Here is a 21,439-nt window from a genome sequence, read left to right as displayed (position 1 = left end):
ACTGAGTCATATTCCCCCTTTGTCCCTTTCTGACAAATGGGGAAGCCCAATTCACTTAACAACGATGTTACCAGCTTAGCAACTGCAGTGATTCGCTTAAGAACAGTGGCAGGAAAGGTTGTAAAATACACTAAAACTCACTTAGCAACTGTCTTACTAGCAATGGAAATGTTGGGCTCAATTGTGATCATAAGTCAAGGACTACCTATATGTTTAAGGAACAATATGTAATTAATTACTATAACTCAGGTCAATTGTGGTCGTAAGTCGAAGACCACCTGTATTTCTTGCCTTTGCCTTTTTCTATCTGTGAGACTGTCAAGTCTCTCTCAGCTAATAAGGCAAGAATGTAGAATGTATATCCTGAGACTTGGAGCCTCAGGTTTAGAGGTCTAGATTTATTGTAGCAAACCTATGAAACCATTAGAAAGAATTCAATGATTGCTGTATTTCAGATGTGAGCTCTCTACCCTGTTGAAGGCCACAAGGTTATCTTGGGTATAACAATTATTTATAAGTACTCCTCTTGCAGTCTTGAACAATAGAAACTGTACTGTAATTTTAAAAGGCTAGTAAATATAATAAAGACAGCTGGGTATACAATGCTACTTTTAAAGTAAGTTCTAAAATGAACCACACAGTGGATTCAAATCTTTTCGGAAATAATTTCTACATGAGTCTCGATGGACTTCTAAATAGAAATCAGTACTCCAGTAGTTCCAAAGGTGCTTTTCAAAAGGCAACTGGGCTTCCTTGAACTTTCAGTTCTTCAGAACTGAAGAAGCTTCTTGGATGTGAAGCAAAACGTTTTCAAGGAAAAAAAAGTCCAATTTTGAAAAGTATCTTTGGGACAACCATGACCTAGATGACTGAGAATCTCCCTAGACAAAACTCAAGTAAATCTAATATCTACAGAATAACAGAATAACAGAATGGGCCTTAGAGGTCTTCTAGTCCAACTGCCTGCAGAATTCTATACTTTTAAAAATGTTACATAAATACTCAATCATTTTAACTTTTTATTCTTTCACTATGGGTGGTGGTCTATGGGTGGTGAGGTCTACCCTAGTATTCTTCAAACTGGGGTAAAGGAAACCACTGATCATATTTTCAGAGTCAATGCTGTTAGACTAAGGTTTCCAAAACAGAGAATAAATATGTTTGGCTTGAAAATTAAGATTAATTGTTGGCCAGACCTGATAGTGTGAGGGATATCTCAGAATTCTTGATACATTGTTCAGTGAAATATCTACCTAACTTTCCATATCTGGCGTTATTATTAGGCAAGATCACTTAGGAATCAAAGTTGTGAAAATAATAATAATAATAATAATAATAATAATAATAATAATAATAATAATAATAATAATAATAATAATAATAATTTTATTTCTATACCGCCCTTCTCCCGAAGGACTCAGGGCAGTGTACAGCCAATTTAAAAACACAAGACACAACAATGATTAAAAATTAAAATAATTAAATAGATTTGGCCGGTTTAAAACCCCAAAAATTTAAAATACCCCAATTTAAAATTATTATGTTGATAGCCCGGCCTGGCGGAACAACAGGGTCTTCAATGTGTAGCGAAACACCCGGAGGTCGGAGATCTTACGTATTTCCAGGGGCAGTTCATTCCACAGGGCTGGGGCTCCCACAGAGAAGGCCCTCCCGCTGGGTGTCGCCAGCCGACATAACTTGGCTGATGGCACTCTGAGGAGACCCTCTCTGTGGGAGCGAAAACAATAAATTTTAATTTCATCCTGTTATCTACAGATATAACCTAAACCAGTAGTGGGTTTCACTTACCTTCACTACCTTCTCTCATGTGTGGCGCTTCTGCGCATGTGCAGAACCTTCTGTGCATGTGCAGAGCATCCGTGAAGATGTCCGGGTGGGTGGGCGGAGCCTCCGAACCAGAGCAAACCAGTAGAAACCCACCACTGACTCAAACTATGTAGAGGTACACAATTAATATACGTATGACAACACTGCCATCAACGAGGGCAGACAGATTCAAATTGAAAAAATGATATATCAAATATTCAACAAAATAAAAGTTTTAAAGTCTGAAATCTCCCTGAAGGCAGGCACATGGCACTATTCTACAGCACAAACAAATTTTGCAACTATATGGATTTTAGCCAGCTGACTAGCATGCTCCAATAAATGGAACGATAATCACTGAAATTATTCCAGCCTCTTCTAACCTGGAATTAAATTGGGTTTATAAATGGATTCCTTTGCAATTCAGTGTATATAAAGCTGTTCTTCTGTTTGTTGACAAATACAGTTCACACAACCTTTCGCACACACTCAGAATTATTCTGACACTTACTTAAACTCTTCATCTCTGTATTGTCTACTCTATAGTCAGACTTGATTTTGAGACATAATAGGTTTTCCCTTGAAATTTGGTTCCAGAACCAAAAGTTTGGAAGAGAAAAGGGTATTTTTTCCCCCATCACAGAGGTGAAATTTGTCTGGAAGGGATGTGGGGGAAGATGAGTTGCCAACTACAGTGTCTCTTTGCAATCTTTTTGAAACTTTCCAAGCTAAATTAAAATGGGAAGCAGTAACAAAATTGCTGGCCAAGAACGGTGAATGAGAAGATCTTCTTTGCCTTATGCTGTTAGAGACATTGCCAGCATTTAAGTTTTGTTTCTTATCTAATTTGAGATAGAGACTTGGTTAACTGTTATAAGAGGTCCTAATCTTCAAAAGGTTTATATTTATATGAATACTCATATGTAATGTTTTTATGAAATATTCCTGCTTATTAATATAGCTTTTCCTGTCTATCAGTGGAAATTTTCCCTAGTTCCAAGTAAGCATTGTGCAAGTGTGTGATTCCCACAGACATTCAAGCCTATGTCAACTATAGGTATTGCTATTGTATCATTGCTATTGCTTAGACTGTCCATGCCTACAACCCAAGATTGATTCAGGAATTCAGAGAAGAAAGTCACACAAACTTGCACTCCTGTTAAATACACCTTGGCTTGGTATCTACTATATTAATAATTTTAATTTAATAAGACTATTCTGCAGTAGAAGCCAAATTGGAAATTTCTAAAGGAGAAATGTAAGAAACATAATTTTTCCCCTACAAATAAGGATGTGGGTATCAAATGTCATCTTTCAGTCTGTTCTCTCCCTTTCCTCTGCTTCCTTTTGTACATATTCAAGTTGTACATGTTCTGAGAAGAAGCAGCCCGTTGTGGCTTTTTAGAATATATACACATATTAAAAACAAGAAACAGATGGCAAGAATCTTTGACATATATCCTCAGAATCAGGGGTGAAATCCAGCAGGTTCTGACAAGTTCTGGAGAACCGGTAGTGGAAATTTTGAGTAGTTCGGAGAACTGGCAAATGCCACCTCTGGCTGGCCCCAGAGTGGGGTGGGAATGGAGATTTTGCAATATCCTTCCCCTGGAGTGGGGAGGGAATGGAGATTTTGCAGTATCCTTCCCCTGCCATGCCCACCAAGCTACGCCCATCAAGCCACACCACGCCCATCAAGCCATGCCCACAGAACCGGTAGTAAAAAAATTTGGATTTTACCCCTTCTCAGAATCCATTAAGAATGAACATAGGTCCATTTTATTTAGTACACTGTACATTTTGAGGAATAGAATTCCAATTCAGAAAATTTTCATTCCAATCATTCATTTTAAAAAAATCTAACAAAATTCATCAAATAAAATCTAGAAGACAGGGGTTTGTCTTAGAAACAAACTGTAGATGGTAGGTGGGTGGATAGATGGGTGAATGGATGGATGGATGGATGGATGGATGGATGGATGGATGGATGGATAGATAGGCAGGCAGGCAGGCAGACAGACAGACACAGAGAGAGACAGAGAGAGACAAAGACACAGAGAGCAGGCAGGAAGGCAGGCAGGTAGGCAGAAATCTTACAAAAATTCAGTGCGCACTTGATTTTTTTGAAGAATAACAACAAAATTGATTCTTAGAGAAAAATATGGAAAAATGTATGAGTGGCCTTGAATGGTTGAATAGCTGGATTCATCAATTTGTATAGGAAACACTGGAATAATATATTCACACATGATGTTTTCCCATAAATATTGTTTCAAAAGATGACCAAACACAATCTATTTGCTCCAACAGTCAGAAACTAGGACTATCAACTAAGAAAAGAATAGAATTCCCAATCCCCACTAGCAGTTCCATAGGATATCAATGGAATCAAAAGATATCAAAGCCCTCCAGAAAGTCTAAAACCCTTAGAAGGAAGGTTATAAAATCATCAGTAGACACCTTTCCATGTGCAAAACTGTACATTGGCAAAAATAAAACAACCACTTCATAAATCCATGGCATAACATAGGAGAACAAACCCATTGGGACAAGATTCAGCAGTCCATCTGCATTTAAAAGACACAGGCCACTCTTTTGAAGACAGAAATGTGGCAAAGTCCACATTTTGGACAGAGAGGACCACTGGTTTGAAAGTGGAGTCAAAGAGGCCATCTATATCAAAATTGATCAGCCCACTCTCAACAGAGAGGGAGGGATATGACATCATCTATATCTACAACACAGTCCTTTTAGCAGTTCCAAGAAGGCTCCTCATCCATTAATACTACTCAATTGATCCTGAGGACATAGATAAACCTCCAAGTGGCCTCAACAACTCTCTAAAAGAATACAAATGACCAGCTGTCTGCAAGGAATATAAATCCTTCCATTCGCCACCATCCAGTCAGAGCTGAAGAAACTTCTTGGATGAGAAGTGAAACATCTTCAAAGAAAAACAAGAAAGTCCAGTTGCCTCTTGAAAAAAGCATCTTTGGGACAACTATGACCTGGATGACTGAGAATCTTGCATTCCATCCGATAAGCAAGACCAAAATAGATTCAAATATTCATAATCTATCTTCTTTTAGGATGCTCTGCCTCATGACTGCTGCCTTCATAAACCTCCCTAAAAAAAGAAGATTAAAAACAGACAATAATTGTCAAAGATGATAAATCCCAAAGAACTTATTAAGCCTATTTTAAAACTGATGCTAGTGCTGTCACTCCAAACAGATCAAATTTCAGCACCACAACAGAAGCAGGACAATCCAGACTTTGCTCCCCCTGAACTATCATTACTTTTTTTTTTCTCTCCTTCCTCTATGATCACCATCTATGTCAGTGCAAGCCCAGGAGTTCCTAATATGGTTTCAACCAAGCCAAGAGAACCTAGCCTCCTCTCCATACAATGAAATCTGAGAACACACTGCATACAAAAAACCAACCACCAGTTCTTTTATTTTTTACTGCCAAAAATCCTCTTAAAGCTCTCTATGAACATGCCCGCTGAAATAACAACCACAACCAAATGTTGTCTTAACACAGAGAGAATCTGTCTGTGTCTGTCTATCACCTATCATCTATCTATTCCCCCCCACTCTCTCTCTCACACACACACACATCTATCTCCCATTTTTTAAATGAAACCATCACAGTTATAGCTTCGTATTGCCATGCTTTAAAATCAGTGAACAGACCACATATGTAGTGGGGATAATATACCGTAACTATCAGACTTTCATCTACTCTTATAAAGTTATCTCAGGTTGATTTTACATTCTGTTGGTTCCCAAGCCTCCATCTATTAAAGGATGTTATAAAGTTACTGAAGAAGGCATCAATCATTTAAAAATGAGAAAGAACCAAGTTCAAAAGGAGTTCACAGCTCTTGCCCCTGGCCCTCCATATCTTGATTTCTGCATTTTACACACTGGCTTTCCACATGCAATCAAATTTATCGTTCCAAAATGAACATGATGCAGTCATTTAATCTGATGGTGGTAATGAGTGACATACAAAATCAGCAATGCCCAAATGCTGTCTTTTAATTATCCTTTTACTTTAGGGAATCTTTTTAATTGGTGGTGCAGTGGTTAGAATGCAATACAGCAGATAAACTCTGCCCACAGCCAGGAGTTTGATCCTGATGGGATTTGGATTGACTCAGCTTTAAAACCTTCCTAGGACAGTAAAATGAGGACCAGATTGTTGGGGAGGAAATGCTGACATTGTAAACCACCCAGATAGTGATGTAAAGCACTATGGAGTGATATACTGTATAAATCTAAGTACAATTGTTAATGCTATTGCTATTTTATTAGACAATATCTTGCCTTTGATTCTCCCTTCTGTCAATAAAAAATGGAGAGGACATTGAGCTATTACACTGATTTCATGCAAATTGTTGAAGCTGGCTTTCCATTAACTTGCACTGATGCACTTTTTAAGGAACTTCTGGAACGCAGCAACTTGTGAAATGTGCTACTATAGTTCCTTCAAACTCTTAATGGGAAGCACGTGGCAGGAATGTTAGTGTTCCTTTATAAATTGACATGTAGCGCAACTCCTAATTCTATAAGTAATGTTAGAAAAATAAATCCTTGAATTTAGATTATGGGCTATAAACATCCTAGCTGTTACATTGTGGATAGGCAATAAGAGTCCCTCGAGATAGTTCTGTAGCCCTAAGCCTTCCTCAAACATTGCCTGAATTTTTGCAAGTTAATATTGAAATTAACCTTAAGTGGAAAAGACTGTTTGCATCCGATTTCAATCTTGCCCCGATCAACATGTGGCCATTGATCCATTCCACATGACTTCTTTTATCATCTGATCTGTTTAGTCGTCAACAGTAGCATAGAGAAGAAAGGGCTCCCATCTTGCTGATTAGATTTAGGTTCATGGTTCCCATCTTACTGATTAGATTTAGATTCAATAAGTGCTTCCAAATTAGGCAGAAAGGTAGGATTCTGCATGCTCCATTTCAGTGGCATTGCCCATAGAAATGGATCATCCGATTTTGGCAATATTAAATGTACTTTCACAGGGGTGTAAATCTTGAGATTTTTCAGGAAACAGCCAGGTCACTTGCACTTATTCAGAAGAACTACCGTATTTTTCGGAGTATAAAACGCACCTTAGTTTTTGGGGAGGAAAATAAGAAAAAAGCTGATTGGCAGGTGGATCGGCCTCCCGGAATACCCCCAATCAGCTGTTCCCAGAGGTGAATTTTAGCAAAAGGTTCCTTGGTTGTGAGCTCTGCGCCTTGCTTTTTTTTTTTTTTTTTTGCTTTTTTTTCTGCCTCTGAAACTTCTGAAACTCTGTTTCAGAAAAAAACGTTTTTTCCTGCCTCTAAAAGCCTCTGAAACAGCTTCAGAAAAAAAGCCTCTGAAGCTCTATTTGGGGGCTTCTTTTCTGAAGCTTCATTTCTGATGCTTTTTTCAGCCTCTGAAACCTCTGTTTGAGAAGCTGGGCGGGGCTACATTCAAAGTATAAGACGCACCCAGATTTTCACCCTCTTTTTGGGGGGGAAAAGGTGCGTCTTATACTCCGAAAAATACGGTAGTACTGTAGTTGAGTATTACAACAAATGAGTTTTATGCAATTGCAACATCCACCACCACCCTCCCCCAGATAAATATGTGGTTTCAGTAACAAATAATGTATTTGCTTTGCTTCTTTATCCGTATGACTGAATGCAAAGATACATTCTTGTTTATGTAGGCTTATGGCAAATAGGATGCTGTTGCCAATCAGCTGTTATGGGGGCACCGTGAAAGCTAAATGGAATATAAAAGCAATTTAATTTCCTCTTGGGAATTGACTTTCTTTCTTTACAACATTGGTAGCTGTTGAAGCATGGAAATGCAGAAGATCAATAAACTACTGCTATTTTGCAGTCTGGAAAATAATTACATTAAAGGCTGGAAGAGGAATTTTTCATTTGAAACTATGGTTTAACCCTCAAATTGCTAAAATGGTATACAGTATATCTTTATAGGAATGAAAATGCCAACGGAAAAAATCCGGGTCTTACTTTACTTGACTGCATCCAGAAACAGTAAATTCATGAGTGAAAGTCACCAGAAATGTCATCCGACATCACTCATTTTGAAAGCAGCCTGCTATAAATGTATATATATATATGTATAGAAGCCATATATATGGCTTCTAAGAACTGAATTGGTGGTCATTATTTTGAAATCACCACTCTGTGATATAAACCACACAGTGATGTTTTAAATAGAATAATAAAAATTAGAACATCAACCAACTTGCAAAGCTAGCTCATCCCAGAGTACTTGGGATACCCCCATGAAGGAGTTCCAAAAAATTCATAATGGAGGCCACAAATATGTGATCAAAGACCCACTTTTTCGACATATGTTCGGATGTCCATTTTTTTTTTTAAAAAAAGGCTTTGGTTGCATAGTTGTGTCACCATCTTAACTTTTTTGACCTTCTTGTGGACACCCCTAAACAGCTCAGAGTATTTGCTACTGTTGGATGCAGTGGTGAAATTCAATTTTTTTTACTACCAGGCTTGGTGGGCATGGTGTGGCTTGGTAGGCGTGGCAGGGGAAGGTTACTGCAAAATCTCCATTCCCACCCCACTACAGGGGGAAGGATATTGCAAAATCTTCATTCCCACCTCACTCTGGGGCCAGCCAGAGGTGGTATTTGCCAGTTCTCCAAACTACTCAAAATTTCTGCTACCGGTTCTCCAGAATCCGTCAGAACCTGCTGGATTTCACCCCTGGTTGGATGGCTGTCCACATCAGGCCAGGATTCAATGTTATGTGCTTCCTTTTGACTTAGTATGTTTTTTTTTTTTTAATTTGATTTATATGCCGCCCTTCTCCGGAGACTCAGGGCGGCTTACAATGCGTTAAGCAATAGCCTTCATTCTTTTGTATATTTTATACAAAGTCAGCTTATTGCCCCCACAAACTGGGTCCTCATTTCACCTACCTTAGAAAGGATGGAAGGCTGAGTCAACCTTGAGCCTTGGAGAGATTCGAACCAGCAGAAATTGCAGGCAGCTGTGTTAATAACAGGGTGCACTAAACCACTGTACTATCAAGGCTCTTACTTAGTATGGTTTCTCAAACATGATTAATGGTTTAGGATTATTTGTGAACTCAACCAGTTTGGTTTATTCAACACATGATGGTTTTCAGTATGCTACAATTTATCAAAAGATGTGGTTATATATTTCAGAACAGCTAAAAAAAACATATGGAGTGAAACTGTTCTTCTTGTATAGAATCCAGAAGAAAAAACTCTGCAGACAGTGGAGACAAAGTAAAGAACAAACTCTGGTCAATGATAGCAATAGCAATAGCACTTAGACTTATATACCACTTTACAGTGCTTTACAGCCCTCTCTAAGCAGTTTACAGAGTCAGCCTATTGCCCCCAACAATCTGGGTCCTCATTTTACCCACCTCGGAAGGATGGAAGGCTGAGTCAACCTTGAGCCTGGTGAGATTCGAACTGCCAAATTGCAGGCAGCCGGCAGTCAGCAGAAGTAGCTGCAGTACTGCACTCTAACCACTGTGCCACTGTGGCTCTTAGGTTGAGAGGTTGAGAGGTTAAGAGAGACTACTCACTCAGATGAGTAGGAAGGGAAGAGCAAAGGTGAAGCTGGCTATTCTCCTCTCTCTCAGGTTGCTGAGTGCCATATTTCTTTGACTTAAAGCCGAAGCATTCATCCTTCTGTTTAATGTTCCATTGATTTTGGTGGGAAAAAATGAATTATGCCAGTATAAAAGATAGAGAGAAATTGTGTGTGTCTGTGCATGAAGACCCAAGTAAAACGTTCTGTCTCTTATAGGCTCTTAAACAGACCTTGACACAGGCCACTTCTTAAGTATAGCAATAGCAATAGCACTTAAGACTTATATGCTGCTTCACAGTGCTTTACAGCCTTCTCTAAGCAGTTTACAGAGTCAGCCTATTTCCCACAGCAATCTGGGTCCTGATTTTACCCACTTCAGAAGGATGGAAGGCTGAGTCAACCTTAAACAGGTCAGGATATAAGGAATTGAACTACTGGCAGTGTGAGCAAAATCAGCCTGCAATGCTTCATTCTAACCTCTGCGCCACCACGGCTCTTAAATATGGTGGGCTTAATTTAATGTGTGGGTTTCAGTTGCTGAAACCTTTGTGAGAAGAAAACAAGGCCTTGCTGGGTTGTGACCCAATGCATTCCCTCCGTGACGAAGAAAAGCTGCATTGTGTTATTTGTTCTTGTTACAAAGGTGGGTGCCAATTGATGAAAGTGGACTTTGATCTGTGGAAAGGGCATTCAAATTATCAGTGTTTATCTTGTAGTGACCGAGAAATACTGATTTAATTACCTGGTGTTTCCCAAGCTGCCAGGTTTTATTTCTGAAGGGCTAAATATTCTTGGTTTGTAATCTGGTATAAAGAAGGCCAGTACTCTTTTTTTTTTTATCAGTCCTTTTTTATTAGTTTATAATATGAAATACAAAAATGCAAAATAGGAAAGGGGAAGGGGAAGGGAGAAGGGAGGAAAAGAAGGAGGAAAAGATAAACAAGGCAGTGACTTCTGACTCCCTTTGGTGCAGTAGAATAAGAAGTAACATCGAAACTCAACTTTTTACCTTTACATAATAATATAAACTAGCCATTTTTATAATAGCAGATCTATCTAATCAGTAAAACCCAAAATCAAATTTTCATTTTTTTTCCACCTCAAGCACAAAGTCCAGAAGCGGTTTCCAAGTAGACACAAAAGTACCTGCACTTTTTTTCTTTAATCAAAGCATAAAGAAGCCCAGTACAGGTAGTCCTCGACTTATGACCACAATTGAGCCCAACATTTCTGTTGTTAAGTGAGATATTTGTTAAGTGAGTTTTGCCCCATTTTACAACCTTTCTTGCCACAGTTAAGTGATTCACTGCAGTTGTTGAGTTAGTAACAGGATTGTTAAATGAATCTAGCTTCCCCATTGATTTTGCTTGTCAAACGGTCGCAAAAGGTGATCTTGTGACCTTGGGACACTGCAACCGTCATAAATATGAGTCAGTTGCCAAGCATCTGAGTTTTGATCACATGACCATGGGGATGCTGCAATGGCCATAAGTGTGAAAAATGGTCATAAGTCCCTTTTTTCATTGCCATAATTTTGAACGGTCACTAAATGAATTGTTGTAAGTCAAGAACTACTTGTACTGTGCTCTGAGATCCGCATTTTGCCCCATCAAGTCATTTTTTATTATTATTACAAAAAGAGATAACTTGAGCAAACAATTGAGGATGCCTTCCAATCTAATTTATATAACTCGTTTCATGGAGTAGCTACCAAAGGACATCATTAAACCCTGTTGGTGTTCCAGAGCAGTGGTCACCAACTGGTGGTCCATGGACCACCGGTGGTCCATGAGAAAATTTTGGTGATCCACAGAGAAATTATTTGCATTTTTTATATTGCACTAAATCAGGGGTCTTCAAACTACGCCCCCTGGGCCAGATATGTGCAATGAATGTTTGTGTTGCTGCAGAAAGTCTCCCCCTTTGGGGTCCTTTTGTGTGGGTCGGAGGGGGGCAGAAATTCCAACTTGGGGTCTGCTTCAGCTTCCTGGTGTGGGGCTTTGGGTGAAGGCTGGAGGGAAGAGCAGCTGGTGGCAAAGAGGGCCTTGTTCCAGTGGGACTGTATCATGGCCTGGATCTGGCTGACCATCTCAGCCCTCTGAGCCTCCAGGCGCCGGTACCTGGCCTTGCACTCCCGCAGGTCTTCCCTCTGCTTAGAAAGCCTATGCTCCTAGTTCTCAGTGAGGTGCTTCTGCTGAGCCTCCTTCTCGGTCAGATCCAATTTGAACTGAAATGTTTTGCCAACTCTTTCTCATGGTGGCTGCTTAGCTCCAACAACTGCTTCCTGTTGGTGCCCTAAGGTGTCTGGGCGGGGAAGGGAGGGGCGAGTAGAGGCCAGCAAGGCACCCCTCAGTGTGAGTGACATCGAGTTGGCCATGCCCACCCAGTCACATGACCATCTAGCCACGCCCACCCAGCCGGTCATTAGGCAGATCATAATAGTGGTCCGCAGGATTTAAAATTATGAATTTAGTGGTCCCTGAGGTCCGAAAGGTTGGTAACCTCTGTTCCAGAGGACATAAACACCTGATTGTTCTCCTAAGCCTTGTGATAGGGCAGCTTCAGCCTTCTTCACTGGATGTGAGATGATAGGATGGTTGGGAATGGTTGCTGAGCTCACCATCTTCTTCCTTTTTCTTTGCCTTCTGTTCTAGTTTGGGTTTGTGGCTAGTCACTTCTTATTATACTGCTTTTGTATTATCTGGTGTATTGTGCGCCACTCAAGGGTTATTTGAAATCATCATCAAATCAATAATAAAACACATTACTACAAAAATACTTGATCAAGTGACTATCTCTTGAAAATATGGTTTCACTTTCTTGGAAAGTATGTGTACCTAGAGGCTAATGGTTTTAATTGGAGTCATGTACTTAAAGGACACTTTAGGAAATTAATTTAAAATGTTTTTTTTTTACTAAATGGTCTCAAAGATGTAGTAGTGAGTAATATATATGTTTGCTGGCTCTTTGTATGAATAATAGACTAGAAAATCATCTTCATGCAAATCATCTTCATTAAGACTTTATTGAGTAACCCAAAGGTGCTTTTTCAAGAGGCAACTGGACTTTCTGGTTTTTCTTTGAGGACGTTTCCCTTCTCATCCAAGAAGCTTCTTCAGCTCTTCTTCTTTAGAGCTGAAGAAGCTTTTGGGATGAGAAGCGAAACATCTTCAAAGAAAAACCAGAAAGTCCAGTTGCCTCTTGAAAAAGCATCTTTGAGGCAACCATGACCTGGATGACTGAAAATCTCCATAGACATTTAGCTATATTGAATAACAATATATCAAATGTTAAGGATTTGTATTTGATGACGATAATATTTGTTTCTTGTTACTAATAGTTAAACATACATGCAATCCATGTCAGGATAAGTCCTTTGTCAAAGAAACTCCTCAAAAGATTTGAACCTGAATGTTATATGTTTTGTAATTTTTAGGACAATATAAACCCTGAACACCGTAACATCTAAAAATATTTTGTGGAGATAACAGAAATATTTTCACAATTACAAAGAAACCGTCTTCAAAATATTCAGAGCGGGGACATCTTAAAATAGAGTATGTCAGTTGGGATAAGTCACAGGTTATGCAACAAAAGGAAATTTAAAAAAAAACCAGTGAAAGCTTCTAAAATATGAGTCGAAAATGTGCATTTATGATAAAAGAGCAGCATTGGAACTGATATAGATGGAATAAAGAACAGGGGAATGAAAATATCAGTCTGTGGCCTGGGAACATAAAACCAAATAATAAATCTTGCCTTCAAGTGACAAAAATAAATGAAATCTTTGGAAACCAGATCAGGAAGCCTGGCTGGAGGTGCTGTGTCTCCAGTTGCATAGCCTGTAACCATTTCACAGATTTATGAGTGGAATCAGTAGAAAATAGAAAGATCTACAGGTCTGGAAGGCAATTAAATATCACACTCCCATTTCCGCATAAAATATTGTCAATCGCCATAATTCACCGTAAAGAGAAAGATGAATATAGTGAGTATGTTTTCAATCTCCTATGGAACAAAACCAATGGGGATACTTAGATGTTTACTCTGAATTCAGATAGTTTGGGATGCATTAGTACACCCACAAAACTTCCCCAAAGCCTGCTAGACACATTTGCATTCTTGTTCAAACTGAAGGTTTTTATGCACATGATTAAGTAATTTCAATAGGCAGAATTCCTGTTTGCATAAAAGATTTCACTGAATACCAATGTATCTAGTAATATGACTTTTATACCAAAATATTCTTAGGCAATGAATGCTAGGTTGAAATGTGCATAGTCAAATGTCCCTGGATTAACATTTCAGCATTCAGCACAATCTTAAATGTTATTACTTTAAAAGGTTCTGAGTAATGAAAATCAACTTGAAATATGGGAATTGAAAAGCTGTATATTATAGTGACTAATGTATTGGATTTGAACTCGGGAGAGCACAGGCCAAATCCTCACTCAACCACTGAGTGATTTTAGCCAGTCACTCTCTCTTTCAGCCCAAAGCTCCCACACAGAGTTGTTGGAGAGGGGCGATCAAATGAAATCAGATCACATGTACCCTCGGTGGGATGTAAATGTGTCCAATATGATTAATTTATAAAAAGTTGTGCATAAAAACTGACTCCACCTTTATTGCTTGGTTAAAATTGCTTTGACAACAACCATCAATTTCAATGGTTTTAATTGTTTTGGTATTGTTCACCGCCACCCAAAATCAAGGACTGAGATGGGCGGCTATAGAAATTGAATAAATAAATAACTTAGTCTATAGTCAATATCAATATTAATATTTCATTTATGTTGTTCTAAATATTTGTTTCTCTTTATTATTCCCCCACAGATAAGTAAACAGCAATTGCAGACTGTTAAGGATCGCTTCCAAGCCTTTCTCAATGGAGAAACTCAGATTGTTGCTGATGAAGCCTTTATGAATGCTGTCCAGAGTTATTATGAGGTAAGAAAATGAGCCTTAGATATTTGCCGAGTAGCCCATTAGCATTTCTTAGCGCTGAATTAGCTTGTAGGTAAAGAATGCATTCTTCAGTACTTTTAGTGCAACTTAATTTAGGCACAAGGGACGCGGTAGCTCAGTGGCTAAGTGTTGTGATCCAGGCCCAAGTAAGTAGTATTAGATGCAAACAGTTTCAAAACAAACATATTTTATTAGAACAGCTGAGAATTAACTCATTCTCAGCGTAGTCCAAACTAAATCAAAACAAATTCTTCATAACACAAATTCTTCAGTCTAATCACCAACCTTGGTATAATTAGGCCAACTGCCAAAGGCTTTTCTTGACAAAAGTTTAGAAGCAGAAGATGCTGACAAGAGATAAGCGCAACAAGACAAGAACAAGTCTATCAACCTTGTTTTCTGACAAACCCAAGAGCCGTTGCTGGTCTTTTAAGCCTTATGGGAGGGGCCAATCATCTCTTGGCCCTACTCTTGGCCTACTCCTGAGTCGTCCTCTTTGCTGTAGCTGTGACCCCCCTCCTGCGCGAGCTGCACTGGGTCCCACTGGTCTTCCAGGTGCGCTTCAAGGTTTTGGTTACCATCTTTAGAGCGCTCCATGGCCTAGGACCAGGGTATCTACGAGACCGCCTTCTGCCACCAGTAGCCTCTCACCGACCAGTACGCTCCCATAGAGAGGGGCTTCGTAGGATGCCGCCAGTCAAACAGTGTCGACTGGAGGCCCCCAGGGGAAGAGCCTTCTCTGTGGGAGCACCTACCATCTGGAATGAGCTCCTCCCGGAGATACGGAGGATTACAGACCTGCACGCTTTCCGCCATGCCCTCAAAACATTCCTATTTCAGCAGGCTGGCCTGGCCTAACCTCTTTTTTAAACTGTTTTTTTTTTTAATTAAATTTTAAATTTGTCTTTTAAATTTGGGGTGTTTTAAATTTTGTTTTCTGGGCCAAATTATTTAATTGTATTTTAATGGTTTTTTAAAATTTGTATTGTATGTATTTTATCTTTTGGCTGTTCACCGCCGTGAGTCCTTCGGGAGTAGAGCAGTATACTAAAAAATAAATAAATAAATAAATAAATAACCACCCGTGCGGCCGCATTCTGGACCAGTTGGAGCCTCCGGGTGCTCCTCAAGGGGAGCCCCATGTAGAGAGCATTACAGTAGTCCAGGCACCTTGTGCTATGAGATTTTTTCTATGTTACTACAGGACCAGGTATGGGTCTAGAAGTCACAACACCTCTTCCCGCTCCTCACATCTTTAAGCAGATTAGCATAGTCATTCTCATGAATGGGAACTCGGTTTCCTAAAGGAAAAGAGTGGTAACCAGACCAGAAAAGAATTTTCAGTTATGTTGCTGGATTCATGGAATTTCTCCTCTCAATAGAATCTTACTGTGTCAGTAAAAGAGGCACCAGTTCTTCTAAGTTTTATAAAAGGTTTCATTAAGGTAACTATTTATAAGAAAATCTGCATCCACATTTTATTGTATTCGTTTTACTACAAGCACAGTTAATTGAAAATAAATTGAGCCCAGTGTTTGATAAGGGCTGAAATTCAGCCTTTTAAGGAATAGGATTGTTCCTTAAGAATGTGGGAGGGAAAAGAAAATAATATTACTGTGAATGCCTCTATGGGTGGCTTTGGAGATTTTCCTTTTGAGAAATTCATGGTGGGCTAAATGCTAGTTGCAAACTAAATCTGGCTACCGTTCATACTTCTCTCTCAAAATAATCATGGGATGGTTTGAGAATTGCATTTGATGGCCAAGGGATCTCTTCCAATTTTTTCATTGGCATTTTAAAAAGCTGACATTTTTATAAGAGTGCCAAGTTGTTGTTTTTTAAAGATTATTTCCCTTCTCTTGAACTTTTAAAAGTGTTTTTTTTTAATGGGAATGTATCCCTTGGACACCTTATTTATTTTTAAGAGTAAGTACAGTTCCTGTCCATTTCATCTGATTTTCAGATATTTTGTTTGCTGTTGCTGCTGCCACCTCTTCCTTTGAGCCTTACAAAAAAATGCCAGAGCAAAAATCTGCTAAATATATAATGCAATAGAGCACAATTTTGAGAATTAAATTCCTCTCCCTCTCCTTCTCTCTCTTTCCCTCCCCCTCTCCCGTCTTCCCTCTCTCCACTCTTCCCTCTCCTCTCTCCTTGTCTCCTCTGAATGAGAAAAGTCTGGCATCAGAGTTTCATGATGTTGGTTCTCCTAGAAATGTATCAGGTGATGGGGAAATTTTATTGACTTTTAAAATAAATGCATATAATGAGTTCGATAGACTCTCAAAGCTGGAAGGAATTATGATCAATATTGTCACACCATATTATGAAGCGGGTAACCTCTTGATCAATAACTGGATAGACCATCCAAACCTTAGTAGAACTCCTGTTTTGGATATCAATGGTCTCAAGTAAAAAGATCAAGATGCAAGTGCCATAAAAAGCATTTTCTGCAGTTGATGAAGTAATGTGATCTGATACTTTACTTCTTTCCCATTAATAACCAGATTGACCCAGATTCAATATACATAAAACACTGGAAACGTGGACAGTTAGTTTTTTTATACATCCCTTCAGTAGCTGGTGGGAGACTGAATAGAATAGAATAGAATAGAATAGAATAGAATAGAATAGAATAGAATAGAATAGAATAGAATAGATTTTTTTATTGGCCAAGCGTGATTGGACACACAAGGAATTTGTCTTGGTGCATTTTATTTTACAAAAAAGAAAGTTTACAAATTAAAAAAAACCCAAAGGAATTGAAAATTATAAATGCCTTCAACTAGTTTAGAAATTAATCTTAATACAAAGATTTTAACAAGAGTCACTTGTTGAGATGGGCAACTATACAAATTGAATAAACAAACAAACAAATAATAAATAAAAGAAGTTTTCTAATTTATCTAAGATTTTTATCTACACTATATTCTTCAAAGCCCAACTTCATTATAGTCTTATATCTTACCCTCCTACATCTCTAATGTAGTTGTTTATAGCTAACTTCTATATTTTAGTTAACTTAATCCCTGTATTTCATCGTATTATGCTGCTTTTCCTACTTCACTCTCTCCTAACGTTTTTTAAGGTTCTGTTTTCTATTTCTCCTCTGCCAAAGTTTTTACTTTTTCTTCACTTCTTGATTCTTCTCTTCTTTCAAATCTTAGCATCATCTGAAGCAGGGATGGGTTCTACTTACCTTTACTACTGGTTCGCAACGGGGCTGGGCGTGCTTGCTTGCTTCGCTCACGCGCACACACGCTCTTCTGCGCATGCGCAGAAGCGTTCTGATGACGGGGTCAGTGAGCCTCCCACCGGTTTTACTACCAGTTCTATAGAAGCGGTGCGAACCGGGGGCAACCCACCTCTGATCTGAAGGAAACAGCTTTCCTGATAACAGGTTTGAGGGAAATTAATAAATGCCTGTCTTTCCCCAGTAATCTCAGTTGTTGCTCTTTTAGCATTTTGCATTTTTCATCAAGACTGTCTATCTTCCAGTTTGCCTCTTTATTTGACTCCTGGCCTTTAGCTCTGTTTATTCATCTTAATCTTCATCAGGTTAGAGCTCCCAGGTAGCCAACTTATCTTCCCTCCTGATAAAAGGAACATGTTCGCATGCCACTTATTCTGGAATACTTTCATTGGAACAACTCCAGAGAAGGAATTTGAAGATACGGAGAAACAGTATCTAAAGATGCCTCTCAGCCAGTTTATATTGGCTCAGAAGCTTGTTTTACCAACCAGCCAACTATTGGAAGGCAATAAAAAGACTAATGCGGAACTGGGGAAGTATGTATCCTCCATTACTTAGTCATTAAATTATTTTGTGCCATTTTCTCATTTCAGAGGTCAGATATTTCAATTAGGAGATGCTATTTTCCAATTATATATCTTAGTTAAAAGAATAAATATTTTGGCATTTAATTAGACTGTAAAGACATCTTCTGCATGCTAATTAATTTGTGCCACTGATCATCATAGCATCCCACACTGTTTACAAGTTGTCAAATGGCTCATCTTATATTGGATGGGTTCATATCACTTCGAAGTTTTCAACACACAAATGCAATAAGGTTTACAGCTTCAGTGTGAAATGACCCCTGTCCTACTGTGTATGTGTCAGTGATGTTCAGGAAGTTGAATTTCTTTGTAGATGTCAAACCAAGTTTACAGAAGTGATAGCTATGCCTTTTATTGACATAGGAAGTCATACAGAGTTAGAAGTTAATCTATATAATCTAGCACTAATCAATCCTTTAGTAACCAAGGACTGCCCTCTGCATATTTGAACAGTTGCAAAATGGATGGAACTGTATCATAGATCTGTTTGGAGGGCTGTTACATTAGCTGTGATGTGCTAAAAACACATTCATTCTGCTTCTTGCCTCAAAAAGGCAGGAAACATTGTTGGTTTTCAGATATTCTGAGCACAAAGACAAAATGCAGATGCCATATATGACCTTAGGGCCACAGGTTGTGAATTCTGGATCAACTCCATCAGTGGTGGGATTCAAAATTTTTTACTACCTGTGGGTGTAGCTTGGTGGGCGTGGCATGGAAAGGATACTGTAAAATCTCCATTCCCACCCCACTCCAGGCGAAGGTTACTGCAAAATCCCCATTTCCTCCCGATCAGCTGGGACTCAGGAGGCGGAGAATAGATGGTGGCAGTGCCAGTCAGAGGTGGTATTTACCGGTTCTCCAAACTACTCAAAATTTCCGCTACCAGTTCTTCAGAACTGGTCAGAACCTGCTGAAACCCACCTCTGAACTCCATTATTGTCCACAATGCTTTATCATGGACCACAAGCTATTATTTAGATTTGGTGGCCTAACAGCCCACAGCTGAATTTTAATAGCTTCATAATCTATTTTTCCCCTATGGTAAATGCAGTTGATGGGTGGGATCTTTGATATATTGCTCTCCCTAAACCCTGATTGTCATCAAGTACTGGAGTAAATAAAACACGGAGGCCAGGATAGAAACTTACTTCAAGTATAAAATAACTATGTGATGATAAAAAAGGAATAACTAGAGAAAGACATACAAAACAATTACCAACTCAAAGGAATAAAATTCACAAAGGAAGAAGAAAACAGAAATCCACATTAGCAAAGGAAACAAAGGCAATTTGCAAATATATATAGAACACTAAGTGCTCTACTACCAAAGTAACAACTCAACCTCCCACAAGAGGAACATTATTCAGACAAGCAAAAACTCACTGCAACAACCCAGAACACCAGAAAAAGGAAACAGGCTGCCTATACAATATCTTCCAACAAAGTGGATACTCATGAAAAAAATACAACCAACACAAGCTATGAAAAGGACAACACAGCCATATATCCAAAACTTCTAAGCAACAACCAAAAAAACGATTACAACCTTACATCTTAAGTAAGCCAAAAGATCTGATAGCCGAAAAATTAAAATCAGAAGTGAGTTATCTACAACAGGGGTCTCCAACCTTGGCAACTTTAAGACTTGTGGACTACAACTCCCAGAATTCCACAGCCAGCAAAGCAAAGCTGGCTGTGGAATTCTGGGAGTTGAAGTCCACAAGTCTTAAAATTGCCAAGGTTGGAGACCCCTAATCTACAACATACAGTGAAAGGACAGCCACTGTGTAGGACAGACAGGCAGAATAGCAGAAAAACATCCATGAACACCAACCAGCAGTCAGAAGACATAGTGAAAACCCCTTAAACTTCACAATACAGGAATAGATTTAATCACAGTTTCAGCTGGGAAACTGTGAGCATCCTAAACCAAGCTAAACCAAACAAAATACCAAGTAATCCCTGGAAGCTTGGTATTTAAACAAATCAGACATCAACAGGTACCTAGAGATAAACAACGTTTATGCACCATTCAAAAGAGACAATAAAAAAAATTAAAAAGGAAACCAAAACACCCGAACATTCTTCTCGCCAGCAATCAACATCTAGAGAAACAGAAATGAGCACCAGAATTAACACCAGGCAAACAATCAAGCAGCAAACAATGTTCCTAATCAAGGAACTGCTTTTCTTACTATTTTTATCGTCTGTAATTGCAAATGTCCCGGTTTAATGGAAATTCTTGGAGATATTTTCAAAGCTGCTTCTGATCCAGTGTCTCCCTCAAAATCTTTTAAAGTGGAAATTTCAAAAACTGAACTGTGATCTTCCACCTGCAAAGCAGCTGCACACAGTTGGAATTTCATCTTCTCGTTAGAGAGACAGATTTTTCTCCCTTTAATGGGAAAAACTGTGAGAACCCACATGGGATTTTGTTGCATGCTAAGATTTGTGCCTGCCACTGCCTGTAGGTCATCTATGCAACTGTTTACCTGAATCAGTTGATGTGCTCGGCATAGCTTACTTACTTCTTGTCTGCTGCGAACTTACTGTTGAATGCTACTGTTACCCAGGATGCAGTTACCTCTCTGTACATGAAGGATAACCAAGGTGAGCTAAGTCGCTGGAAGCAAATCTCTCAATCACGTCCTTTCAAAAACGTTTATTTCAGTGGTCAGAAATCATGCAGGGAGAGCCCATTGTCCAGACAATAGAAAGATAAGATGAAACTTTCTCCCCATTTGCTTGTGCAGTGACAGCGTGAACCCTCTTGCTACTTTTTTTCCCCTTTCTGTCATCTTGCAATTTGTTTTTTGTCTGTGAATAGAAATCTCTTCTACCAGTGGAAGGCACAGTCAAGAAAAGTGATTAGCTTTTACAGATTTGAGACTCTCAGCAGAGTGCAAAAATCTGTCATATTTTAAGGACATCCTTTTTAAAAAAGTTTTACTGAAGTTTATTGTCTGATTGTCCGAAAAAGTTAAGAATGTTAAAAAGAGAGATAAAAAAATGAGATAAAAAAGAAGCTTAAAAAAAAGTAGTAACGGCTGAGTTTTTTCAATGCAGTAGCATACAAAGAGAATTATATGCTCAACCGTTTACTTTACATTTCTAAATACTTCAAACCATTTCTATAACAACAAAATCATTCTAATCATCAAGATCTGAAGTTAGAATTTC

At 38.8% G+C, this 21,439-nt stretch overlaps 1 protein-coding gene across 8 annotated transcripts in view; it reads left to right on the top strand.

Moving 5' to 3' along the window:
• Positions 1-21,439, top strand: part of CADPS (calcium dependent secretion activator) — a 444,424-nt gene that overhangs the window by 87,155 nt on the left and 335,830 nt on the right. For 5 of the 8 annotated variants that reach the window (XM_070933534.1, XM_070933537.1, XM_070933530.1 and 2 more), the window contains exon 2: positions 14,290-14,398. In XM_070933534.1, the coding sequence (XP_070789635.1) occupies positions 14,290-14,398 (109 nt within the window). Of the gene's footprint in view, positions 1-14,284; positions 14,399-21,439 lie in introns of all 8 variants that reach the window. The other 3 variants (XM_070933536.1, XM_070933529.1, XM_070933531.1) reach the window with 1 other exon arrangement.

This window comes from Pituophis catenifer, unplaced genomic scaffold, assembly GCF_029215685.1.
Source record: "Pituophis catenifer annectens isolate HBS135680 unplaced genomic scaffold, rPitCat1.0.hap2 SCAF_2, whole genome shotgun sequence".
NCBI lineage: Eukaryota > Metazoa > Chordata > Lepidosauria > Squamata > Colubridae > Pituophis > Pituophis catenifer.
This window is presented reverse-complemented; position numbering and strand designations above follow the sequence as displayed.